General features: G+C 34.5%; 1 protein-coding gene across 1 annotated transcript in view; it reads left to right on the top strand.

Moving 5' to 3' along the window:
* Nucleotides 1–5448: 5448 nt before the first annotated feature.
* The window catches only part of LOC136832912 (N-acetylglucosamine-1-phosphotransferase subunit gamma-like), a 13293-nt gene continuing 5672 nt past the window's right edge, over nucleotides 5449–13069 (top strand). The window contains exons 1-5 of the mRNA XM_067094569.1: nucleotides 5449–5748; nucleotides 6335–6460; nucleotides 7564–7647; nucleotides 9704–9800; nucleotides 13001–13062. Of these exons, the coding sequence (XP_066950670.1) occupies nucleotides 5636–5748; nucleotides 6335–6460; nucleotides 7564–7647; nucleotides 9704–9800; nucleotides 13001–13062 (482 nt within the window). The 5' untranslated portion in view covers nucleotides 5449–5635. The remainder of the gene's footprint in view (nucleotides 5749–6334; nucleotides 6461–7563; nucleotides 7648–9703; nucleotides 9801–13000; nucleotides 13063–13069) is intronic.

Here is a 13069-nt window from a genome sequence, read left to right as displayed (position 1 = left end):
AGAGAGAGAGAGAAAAAGATTCTAAATTTGTACCTTTCAAAGGTTCGGATGACAACGGAGAGTCCATACTAAGTCTATTGTGTCAAGAATAAATGTTATCTAGGATACTTTGGCATCCCATTGTGCGTTGGAGATAAAAACGTGCTTTTGAAAGCGCTCCACAAGAAAGGTCGTCTTCTTCTCGATATGCCATCTAAGGAGAATTGGTCAGGCGGATGTTTCAGGAATGGCTTTGTATTTCCTTTTGTATTTTTGGAATGAAAATATGGACTACGTTCTATTCGTCGTATTTCATTCATGTTTTCATACGAAAGCACAGTTAGGATGTCCATTCAAATAAGTAAGCGGTGGCCATTTAAACAAAGCTAGAGTTATGTCAGCACGGTCGCTTGCCCGCTGAGCAACCAGTACTATATATAGCTACTCGTCAACTGATTGCCCACTCGTCAAATAATCTCACCATGCTGAGAGAGAGAGAGAGAGAGAGAGAGAGAGAGAGAGAGAGAGAGAGAGGCGGTAATCAGCGAAAGAGGAGACAAATTTAAGAGCGGATGTGTCGACAAGAGCAGAAGCAGTTACTGCCATGTTACTGTTGCCCTCCCTTTCTTCATCCTTTATTACAACTCAGTAGCGATAGTACTACTGCCACACGGGAGAAAACTTCACAAGATAAACGTCATGAAAATGAGAGCGGAGTTGGTTTTGGTTTGATATGGTATTCTGCAATATGGAAGCACTGTACACGAGTGGAATTTTGTTTTTGATACTCAGCCATACAAACGCGAAGTGAAACAATATTAACACTGTACACATACATACAAGCATGTTTTAGTCTATCTTTATGTGTATAACAGTAAACACAAACATCTTTTTCTAAAAGGGAGTAGCTCCAAATAAAGACAAGACGACACATTGGCACATCATTGGTTTAACCTCTGAATTAAGGATCGAAGAAATTCCGCAATATTAGCCTCTTCATAGACTACACGGAAGTCTCATCATCAGAGCTTCTAACCCCTAAACTAAACAAGTTGTGCTATCTGCATGCCTCTTGTTTTCTGGGTCTAAAGCCTTACCTTTTCAGTACCTTACAAATCCATCCACTCAGCATTCTTTAGGTCTTTCTTTTCTACTTCCCTCCAACATCCCCAAATCGTTGCACTCTTTTTCACCTACCTGGTTTTCCCAATTCTCTCTACATGACATAGCCATCTCTAAACCCACTTAGCTATTTTTACCACCTAGACTAATTTTTTTTTTTTTACTCTTTTTCTTCGTACCTGCAGATATCTCACCCTTTCACTTCTTATAAATCCAAATATGCTGAGAAGAAATATAGATTCACATTCCACATCCATACTACATTTTCATAAGAGAGTTGAATAGAAAAAAAAAAATCCTTTATGCATTCCAACTGTGGCTTCCTTTGATTTTTGCTTTCTCTTCCAAATCTTTTACGTATTCTCTGCTACCTTACTTCCTTCACCTAGTCTGCAACTCCAACTCCTCTCTCATCTTGCTGTCATCTATTGCAACTGCTCCCAGTTAACTATAGGAATCAGATGCTTGCATTCTTCTACCATCCGTAATCATTAACATTCATTGGTATATCTTCATGGAATCTCCTAACTTTGCTCTCGCCCACATTCAACGCCAACTTTCTTTCCTTAAAAACATTTTTTAACCGTTTCACTAGTCTCTCAAGTTTGTTTTCACTATTCCAAATCAGCACTGTATCGTCTGTAAAGATCGACCTATCCAGGCTTCACTCCCGATCTCGCTTCTGATTCTTCAGATCTACTCCTACAACTTCTCTTCTTTTTCTGACTTTTCACATTGCCCTATCAATAAAGATGTAAAATAGTCATGAAGATAACATACCCTTGTCAGCAGACCCACTGATGTTACAGCTTAATTCCTCTCCAGCTTAGATATCCTAGCATTCCTTCACTTTCATGAAATTTTTTTACCTTTACACCGAAATATCTCACTATATTCTAATAAAGAAATATATATATATATATATATATATATATATATATATATATATATATATATATATATATATATATATATATATATATATATATATATATATATATATATATATGTGTGTGTAGAGAGAGAGAGAGAGAGAGTAATATATGGATCTAAGGCACAGGCTACGAAGATAGCCCAGAGCATATGGCGACGCCCCAAGAGGGGGACCAACCACAACCTTGGATGGCAAATCCATTATTTCATAACATATGGCAGCCATTCGCCCGTGGAATGGGTACGAATGTGTTATATTAGTCCTCGATATTAATCTAGATTAAACATTGCGCCTTGTATAATATTTACGCCGTGTGGCTACATACAGAAACGACACTGAAAAAGAACCCAGATTCAAACAGGAGGGTGTAGGGACGGTTGCGGTATTTCGAAACAACACATTCATTGAAAGATTAACGTGAACTATCGGGAATACTTTGTATTTATGAAAGAAAGGGCTCAGTGGGAACAAATGTACATTTGTGTTTGCGGACTAGAAAGGCGACGGAGATGCCACAGAGATCAAGGGAATTGAAGTAGAAATTTAAAAAATGAATTAAAAGATGATTCTGATGATTAAATCCTAAGAACTGGCGTTACATCAACTGTGGTCATCGTGGCCAGGAACACAACTAGGTAAACCAGAGAAAGGGAATGATCGAGCTAACAGCAAACAAAAAAAAAAAAAAAAAAAACATACGGTTGGTTTAGAAAAACTGTAAAAGATGAGAATAAAATGGATATTTCAGACAATAACTTAATACGCTTGAAGCTTCGTGTAGGTATGTATGAGGGAGGAAAAAAGATAGGGAGGGATGACTGTAAAAGGTTTGAGCAAAAACTTTCAAGCGGTGGAGACATTATAGAGAAGCAGTTAGACAGAATGAGGAACTAATTTTTTTTATTTTTTTATTTTTCTACCTACGTCCTACAAAAGGCATCCGAAGAAAAGCTGTAGAGAGAACAAACAACGAAAAGCTTAAATGGTGAGGAAAAAACAAAACATCTCAATTGTTTTTAATGAATTTTATAAAAGAAAGTACAACTATGCTTGGAACGAAAGGCACAAGCATAAACTGTCATCAAGAAATAGCTCGTAAAACACAGATTGAAATTACACCTAAAAAAATAAAGAAAAGGAACAGGAGCAAAGAGTATACGGAAAATTACAGACATTAAAATGTTTCAAGAAAGGAGCACCGCCTATAAAGCATTTGAGGAAGACATAAATCGAATACAGATCACGAAACTGGAACAATATTCAGAAAATCTGGCAGAAATTCATAAAACTAAGAAAGATGAAGTTGATTATGCATGGAATGGAAGATGAATTAAGACAGGATTTTCTTATGCCTGTGTAATACTACTGAACGAGATATTCGTGAATTTATGGATCAAATCCACGAGGATGCAATCTTGCATATCTGTATGATTTACGGTTCCCAGGGTCAGGGTAGGTGCTCGGCCCAAGGTGATGAAGGGCCCCCCCCCCAACCCCTCCACCAGCACTACCACCACCACCAGCACCACCATCACCACCATTAAATTATGACCCTGTTCCCAAAGCTAGGCTACGGAAGGTTAGGTTAAGATTCGCCCCTGTTGAAACATTGTCTCTGGTGCATTTTCATGCTTTTATTTTTGTTTACTCCTTTGACACTGGTTTTTTGCTGGGCATCAACTGGCATAGTTTGTATTTTTTTAAGAATGGAGAGGAAGGAGGACTGAAAAGGGAGTGAGAAAACAAAGAAAAAAGTTATTTGCTAACAAAATAAAAACCTGAATCATTCATAACACCAAATAAACTACTGGAAAAAATATTTCTCTTGCAAAAATAATGTATGCACTTACAGAATTTTACTTTACTCCCTGTCAATGGATATTCAAGGAGTTCTTACATAGACAATCTTTTCTCTTCTAAATGGTCACCAGTTCAAGTATCGACCAGACTCAAAGACCCATTCATACACACACACACATATATATACATATATATATGTGCATGTGTGTGTGCATGTGTGTGTATAAAGTATATATATAAAAATAGCAGTCTGGTAGTTAATCATTTTCCTGTTAGCTGGCGGAAAGTATTTTATTTTAAATAAGCAGTTCGTAGAACAAAGGTCCAGTCATTTAGAAAAGCACAATTTTATATAAAAGTAGCTCGTTAGGCCGAACATTTGAAAACTGGTACGATTTTATTTTCAGAGGAGACAATAAAAAAAACAGAACGGGATTTTTATACAAATTCTGTGAGAAGAAATTTGAACTTTAGCCAATCAGAGTACAAAGGCAAGCCAGGCTAATGGTTGGACTGGAACAGAGAATGTTCTCTCTCTCTCTCTCTCTCTCTCTCTCTCTCTCTCTTGTCAAACCAGCAAGCCGGGTGGTGATGCCGCTTGATGACACTGTCCTGGTGGTGGATGGTCAGTTTCCTCGAAAAATGAGTCCATGTCATCCCAATATAAGCAGCTTGGTGAGGACCACAATCCTCACTTTGTGTTTATATGGTATTCCTCTGGAGGTCGGCTGTTGGGATCATGTCACAGAAGAGGACTCATAGTAACAAAGACAGAAACACTGGACTACACGAGAAACCATCACATATCACAGAAGAAAAACTATCGATTAGCTTGCTTTATGAATAATTTACTCATCTTACCGACTTTGAAGCATGCCATGGTACCTGGGAGATTGTACTTGTCACTTGGGCTCCTGTGGGTACCAGAAGAGTTGGAAGACCCAGACCTATTGGGATGAGAACTGAGAGACGGCAGGCTGCAGAATGGTGGATATTAGTAGAAGATAGGGAACTAAAAAGGCATGAGGAGTAGAATTTCACAGAGGCTCTTTGCGCCACAGGAAGCTGTAGATAATGATTATGATAATGATTTTGTATTTCGACCTCAGCAGAACTTATATTAAAGGGGACAAGCAAGATTAAACCGTACTGGGTAATCTCCACATCTCTATTTTAATCGATAGCGTGTGCTATTATAACAGACTGGGAGACTAACCAGATGATTGTAGTAACATGTTTCTCGAAATGTATAATAGCCTTTGCTGACGGCGAGGTTGCCGTTGTTTATGACAGTTGCCAGAAAATTAAATTAAAACAGTAACGGAAATTTTTCAGAAATTTCCCACAATTGGAAATACAAACAGTACTTTATCTCCTTTGTACAGACAGACAAAAACGTTTAGAATGAGCTGTTCTAAATGCAAACTTTAACGCTAAGTTCGACAATGGGATAGAATATCAACAGGAGAACCCACTAGAACTATCAAAAGAAAAAACTGATAATAGATAGGAATTTATAAAAAAGATTATATAGTATTACAGAGACAATAAATAGAAACAAACACAAGCAGAAGGTAAATGGAACGAGCAAAGGGAGCCGTTTCATAGGAAAGCCTCATCAACTACTACTAATACCACCACTACATTCAACGTCAAAATTGACGTTGACCTCAAACGAAGCTTTCTTGAAAACTGATTGTACTAATTTTACAAGAAATTAAATTATACAGTCTGGAAACGGAACACCATTTCTGACCCCACAGCCAAAGTTTTATCAAGACAAAGAAGATTGTAGAAGCAATGAAGTCATTACTAACGTTACACGTCATTTGGACCTTAATTGTTAAGGATGCACTATGCTCGAATATGGTTCCCCTCAAGGTTGTCAATGAACTACCGAGTAATGGATATAGGTTAGTTATGGAAAGTGATCACTATCAATTGATATAATTAGTTAGATTTAAACCAAAAGACATCGTTCCAGAAATGAGCCTCTGCTGGGCTAGGCTAGCCTAATCTTACCTTATGGTATGGCCCCCTGCCGGGTGCCGAGGCTACCCTATGCCTCCTGGCTAAAGTAAATTTTCAATTTACTCAATTTTAAAGCTTAAACAGAAGACGCTTCAATACCTCAGTTAGAGTAAATTTGTGGTAGGCCTAGATTTTGGTATGATTTGAGTTTCCCACTTTCAACTTACAGTATCGTTGTCTTTGATTAGTAAAACAAATTTGACTGTAGAGAGATCAGTTTTATTCATTATTTTTCTTCAAAATTGTCAACAAAAATATATCTTTAAGATTTGTACTTCACCATTGCAGATTTTTTCAGGCCTTATATTAGTGTTTAGATGTTTTTTTGGGGGGGGGAGCTTCTCAGTCTTATTATGGATGTGTCACTCACACTTTCATGTATAGTTGAACCAGTACTTTTATCTGAATTTTTCTCATTGCAGGAATATGAACGAACTATTCCATATTTGTTTATCTTTGTTTCAGCAGTAATTTAAATGGACTTGATCCTAAACCTGAATCTTCGCTTCAGTTGAGGATGAAACCTGGAAATTTCTCAGGACCTGATCACTTAAAGAGCTTATTTGGAAGATGTTTTAAGCACAGAGACCCAAAGTGAGTGTTAATGATTAGTTTTTGGTGATATACGAATTAAAGATAATTTGTATTTTTGTAGATTTACAAACCAGAGCCTTCTGTCACAATCCCATCTGAATTAACCCGGCATGATCCCAGTTTGCCAAAGATAAAAATGATTGATTACCAACAGGTGATTATGCAGTACCCTATCACTCACCTCCCTGCCACCAATTAACCACCTCTTACCAAATTCAATTATCATTTCCAGTTTGCATCAAGAATATTTCTTATATAAAAGACTCTGGTCTGTATGTCAAGGAAAACACAAATTTTTTTCTTTAAAATTTGGTAAATTATTCATAGAATAATTAGGTCTTCTTGGAAGGTGATGTTGAATAGCCTCTAAGACTAAGAAGAGATGATTGAGAAAAAGTGTGAGTATATTTGTTGTGCAGATTTTCTGAATGTGAACAATAGGATTAACTGTACAATATTACCTGCATTTTATGATCTCAATCTCCTACCATTAAGTCAAACCTCCGTTCATGATTGTGATGTCCACTGAATTTCTGTTGAGCTGTGCATTGACTTCCTGTGGATATTCCTGTATCAGACATTTTCCTGCCATTGTGAAGTATTAAATGGCTGATTGTTTATTATCAGTTTATGTATAGTACAGTATACTATGGTTTGTTTATTCTAGACCTCTATTCATTCATGCTTGTATAGTTATCTGTAACATAGTTACGTAGCCTAGGGGCTCACAGCCTTGCTCCAAAACTTTTGCTTTGATTCTGAAACTGCAATGTTTTTAACACTTAGCTTCATTTCCAAAGGTACCCTCAGAAAGTGAGGTTAAATGTCAACTATTATTTCAGAGTGATTTTCTGTTGAACAGATTTAATTGTACATTGTAAACTTAAATATTATGGTTAAATTATATATAACATTATGGTGTCATATTAGTTTCAAGTACAATATTTGACTTCTGCTTGATATATGCATAGTTTTTTTTATTTTGAGACTGATTTTCATATGTATATAATATTTTGATACAAAGAAGTTCTTGATTATTGCAAGTATATTTTATATACAATACAATTTTTTTGTATTTATGTGCATGTTTTTTTTTTTACCAGGTATGAATACATTTTGTGTCCATATCAAAATATCACTCAAGAAGACATTCAGGCATATTATGAACCATACAGAGGTGTGCTTGGGTAAGTTACTGTGACATCTTTGTCGAAGGACTTTGCTAACTTGTTATATTTAATAATTTTCTGAATAATTACATCATATTGTAGAATGCAGTTACAATATAGTCGTTGAACAAATAGGACACCGTTTGTACAAGTATTGTCGGAAAAAAGCATGACAAAATAGTTTAGGATGGGACAAACAAAATCCTTGTAATCCTTCAAAGATATTAGAGCTAATAGTTTACAATAAATTAGTATTTCAGTTGAACTTCCAAATGCATTGTAAGTGAAGGTCAATATGTGGCATTTATTTTTTGTCATGTATTTCTTAAATGGTGTTTATATTCTTAGTAAACTTGGTATTTATTTGTATTAAGTATAGTAAATATATGCCTTATGAGAGCCTATAGCTTCAGTACAGAAAGTTGAATGACTAGAATTTAACTAGCTCTTGTTGTAATAGTGTGGAAGATTCCCCTCAAATAGTGTATAATCTCAATCTATCATTCCATTAATTCAATATGAAATTTTGTAAATTATGTTAAAAGAGAGGCACAGAGATGTTTATGTTTTTTTTATATTACGTGATTTTTGTGTATTTTACAAATCTTGTAAGTACTCTATACCCAGGTAAGTAGTTAGAACTAATGAAATTGGCTATGTTTCTTTTAGACTAAACTGTACAGTATTGTATTATAGGTATTTTTAAAAGCAGTTAATTTTGCTAATATATATCTGAAATTGAATATAAGTAAATTAATTTTTGAAATTGAATGAAAATTAGCAAATACTAATATATCTGAAAATGAATATGTAAATTAATTTTTGAAATGATTGAAACTCACAAAATACTAGTTAGGATAGGATTTTAATTATTTGATATGGAATTGCTGTACACTGTAAGTTAAATAAGTTACTCCTGGGCACTGTTATTTAGTTGGCTATATGCTAGTCTTTGTTATCTAATGGATTTTGTTACTTACTGGGAGCACAGATCCCCAACTGTTTGTTGAAGCTGAGATACCATTGTAATTATCTTTTGTAACTACCCTAACTGTCATAACCATTACTACTGTAAATACATTGTGAAGATACATAATGTATTTTGATACCTACAATACAGTAGTTGATATGAAATTGGTAGTTAATGGTCATTGTATGGGAACTTAGACACCCTCAGTTAACAGTCCCAACCATCTTAAAGGATAAAACCAGAATTAATGATGCTTTGAAATCTTGGGCATTGATAAACCCCACTGGGCTGGTTGATGGAATAATTATTTGTTAAGTGGTTGGAAGACAAGATACAAAGGAGCATGCCACATAGCCTACCTGTAATCTAGGCTATGTTAATGGTTGGTCTTTATGTACTGTAATCATTCTATTTTTTACTTTCATTACATTCAATAAATTATATGAGATATTCAACTCTATCATAAAAAAAAATTTTTTAATGATTTTGCCAAAATGTATGCTAATGTAAATGTTCTGAGAATGTTTAAGGTAGGCTAAGCTAGGCTATGATGTTCATTAGTTTGAGGCTTATTGTAATGCATTTTCGGTTTATAATTTTGTCTTGCAATGGGTTTTTCAACTTTTGTTAGTCTTGACAGTTATTGGCAGTTATACTAATTATGATGGTGATGCACCTTAAAAATCTTAGCATATCACATACTCTTGATAAAAATGATATGTTGACCAGCATTATCAGCCAAAATACTATTTAGGTTTATCTCATTTCTACCTCAGTATGGTATTTTTTCAGATAAGTTTATTGCCCATGTGAGAACATTTATGAAATTTTTGAAACTTAATATTTAATGAGTGCATGATATTGTACATAATTTCAACTCTGACCCCACTTAATGACGATTACATTTTCTGTTGCAAAGGCATCTGCCATATGTATGAAATAACAGACATTCCTGGAGTGGGCAGGAAGACGTCACTAGCTTTTCCATTTTGATTATAATGCTGTTTAACTTCCATAACAGTAATGGCTGACAGTTAAAGCATGTGAAAAGTTTATGTTATTTTGGGAATTGTTGACATTATAAAGAAATTTGATATATTGCAGTGTGTGGCTGGACTGGATTATAGAAGATAATAAATTTGTGGCTTGGAATATGGTTGAGGGAAGCCCCTGTGGTACAAATAGACATCGTTCAACAAAGGTTAGTACATTACTAAGCTTATGCATGTATGAAATAAATCATGACATTAGATAGCCTCACACTTTGGTTTAGAGTGTTGGTTACATACACACCATTCATTTCTCTTCTATGGGTGGTGAGAATAACTCCCTTTGTCTCTTCTCTACTCCCATCAGTATAAATGTTTTGGTTCAGCTGTTAACTTGAGTTATCTGTGTTTATACTTTGGGCAATCATATGATGAACATCACTGTTGTAATACAATGCATAAACTGGTGTACAGTAATATGGTGTAATGGCATCTTCATATAAAGTACAGTATAGAATGATTATACTGACTCAGTATCTTTCTTATTTTTCTGAATATAATGTTTATTTTGAAATATTTTGAGAGTTAGGCAGTTGGTCTTTCCTTGTCTCCCATCATTATTTATGATGGTTTGTCATTTTCAGCCACTGTAATTTGTGATAATGTAACTACCCATCTTCATATCCCATTCTCTATTTAGATGTATCATGAAAAGAGTTTTACTTTATTCTAATGCATTCATGCTTTGCTATGAGTCGATTTGGCAGTAATATAATGTAATTATTGCTTTGCAAAGAATTCATCACCCAGCAAGAATTAACTTCAGAATTATACCAATCTATTTCTGCAAAAGCAAATTACTTTGGGCACTTAATTTTGAATGGAGTAAATGTAACTTAATTTGACCAGTCCTGATAGTACAGCCAGTTCAGCTTGCAAATGATCTGTTTTTTTTTTACTCACTCACACCCAGAAATTCACATGCCTTTGTACCTTAGTTCACTTTAGTGAATGTTTGAAAGGTAACTTTTCTACCTAATAGCTACTCAGGAAATTCGTGGGATTCTTTAAAACAAGATTAAAAATATCAGTACAAACCAATTGCGTCTTGCTGTAAATCCTGACAACACAGGGAATGGCTTAACTGTCAATAGATATGATAACTTTACTGCATGCACACCATGCCACATGGAAGAGTTCGTATTCTAAGAGTATGGCTTAAGAGGGTATCCACACTAGCTAGGCAATTTTAAGTTGATGAGCTCATAATAAAAATTTTTTCTTGATTTAAAGTTTTTGTCATTATGATATTCAGTTCCAAATTACAGTTAAGGTAAGGTTCATAATAGAACCTTATGGTTTTTGTGAATGTATGGAAACATTGAATTCTGGAACTTTTTGTGATTTGACATTATATGGCTTTGGTTTGAGGTAATTCTTTCAACAAAATTCTTTAAAATATCGAAATTATTTGTGTTTTTCTACTCTCATTCTGGCACAATCTTCATTATGGGAGTGCCAGTTGACTTAGATACCCACTCACTCTTTATAATAATATTAGGAAGTATATTTATATGAGTGAATACAGTTGATGTGCATCATCTGAAAAATAATTTAACTGATGTTTTATAAAGCATCTGCTGTTCAGTTGTCTGGGGTACTGGTAAGTGTTCCCAATCAGCTTGATCACAATTCACTCCGTTGTTACAGTAATTTTAGAAAAAATATTAATATGAATAATTCTTTTCAAAAGGATCTGGCTCTTTTGTTACTTCCCATTCTATATATCCATCCCTTCCCATCCCTGTCAATGGTCTCCCATGTACTTCCATCCCATCACTTAAGATTTTTTGTGATATTATGGAATTATATATGTTTTTGTTTCAAAAGTAATCAATTATCAAGTATGTGACTAAGCAAAGCATATGATAGTAAATGAAAAGAAACTTTTAAAAGGAAAGAGAAAGGAAGGAAACATTGCAATATATTTGTCTTAGGTTGTTCTGTCATTGTCAGCAACATAGGACATGACTTCCTCTAGAACTAATACTGCCATTACCACCACAAATTTGACAGCCACTATCCTTAATCCCACAACTGGTATGCGCATGTATTTAAGTCATACACTTGTGCAATGCTGCCATCTCTTGTTTGGGCATCTTTGAAGAATCTCTTGTTTGAGCATCTCTGAAGAAAGAAAAAGGAATAGGAAGGAATAAAGAATATAGTACTGTACATTGAAAGATATTTGATAATATAAACTCAGTTAATAGAAACTGTGCATAATAGAAATTTGATATTTGCTTGCCAGGTAACACTATTGTCTTACAATTTTAGATATAAGGAAGCAAGTTTCTTATTGATGTTATTTGGAAAATTTGTGGCATGGAGAAGACGTAACATTAGAGAGTGGAAAAGTTCTCCAGTGAAGGTGATCAATAAAGAGTAAAGGAAGGAAAACAAAATAAATACGACTATGCCAAATAGGTTTTTAAGGCACTAGTAAGAAAATCAGGTCACACCTTTGTTTAATGAATCATTTCATTCATAAATGCCTTATCTTTCAAATACATCCTCATCATACTTGTATGTTTATATGTATTAGCACTCATCTTGTGAGAAGAAATTTTTTAATGTGTGTTATCTCAAAAGTAAGGTTTTAGACTTTAAAGCAAAAATAAAAGCATATCTTCTAAAAAATTATTTACTGTACTATGTTACAAGGATTTGTGAAAAATATTTCATTGTTTTGTTGGATTTCTCAAAATTTCAGGTTGTTTTGGGGTTAACTAAAAAAGATACATGCTAAGGATCTCACCATGTAATATATTTCTGAGGAAACATGGCTGTTCAATATAAGTAAAAGTTTGTGTGAATCCCTACATTTTTTAAACCACAGGGAATTCCCCCTTGAGATAGAAGAAATTTCATGAGACTAAAAATCTTTTAAGTTACCTAGTCCAAATACATTAAGTCATAGTACTACACTGACAGACTGGTCTCATGATGAGGTAAGAGATATTCCAACATCTAAACCTAACATTAGAGAGTTCTTGAATGTTACTGCAGATGGGTAAGGTGAGCAGTAGCTCCCCAAAATTTCTGATCAATGGGCATCCTCAAAAGCTAATTATTTTCCATTTTTTAATTACCTCATGTTCAATCGTCTCTTAATTGTTGAAAAACAATGGTAGTTCATGACTTGTAAACCCCAGCTGGTATAATAAGAAACATTGAAATTGTTATGAGAGTTTGTGCTCAGGAATTTATATGTTGTTGTCTGGTACAAGATTGTGTTGTTGAAGTTATTACACTGACAACCATGTATTTGATGATGCTCTGTATCATGGTAAAGTAGAATTTCATCAAAAGGTTTTATAAAAAATTGTCTAATTCTTGTGAAGTATTACAGGTGGTTCTTCATTGTGGAGCTTCGTCGGAACTTAAATCTGTTACTGAACCACAGAAATGCAGGTTTGAT

Source organism: Macrobrachium rosenbergii, chromosome 50 (genome assembly GCF_040412425.1).
Source record: "Macrobrachium rosenbergii isolate ZJJX-2024 chromosome 50, ASM4041242v1, whole genome shotgun sequence".
Taxonomy (NCBI): Eukaryota; Metazoa; Arthropoda; class Malacostraca; order Decapoda; family Palaemonidae; genus Macrobrachium; species Macrobrachium rosenbergii.
The sequence above is the reverse complement of the archived record's forward strand: the minus strand, read 5'-3'. Positions and strand labels throughout refer to the sequence as shown.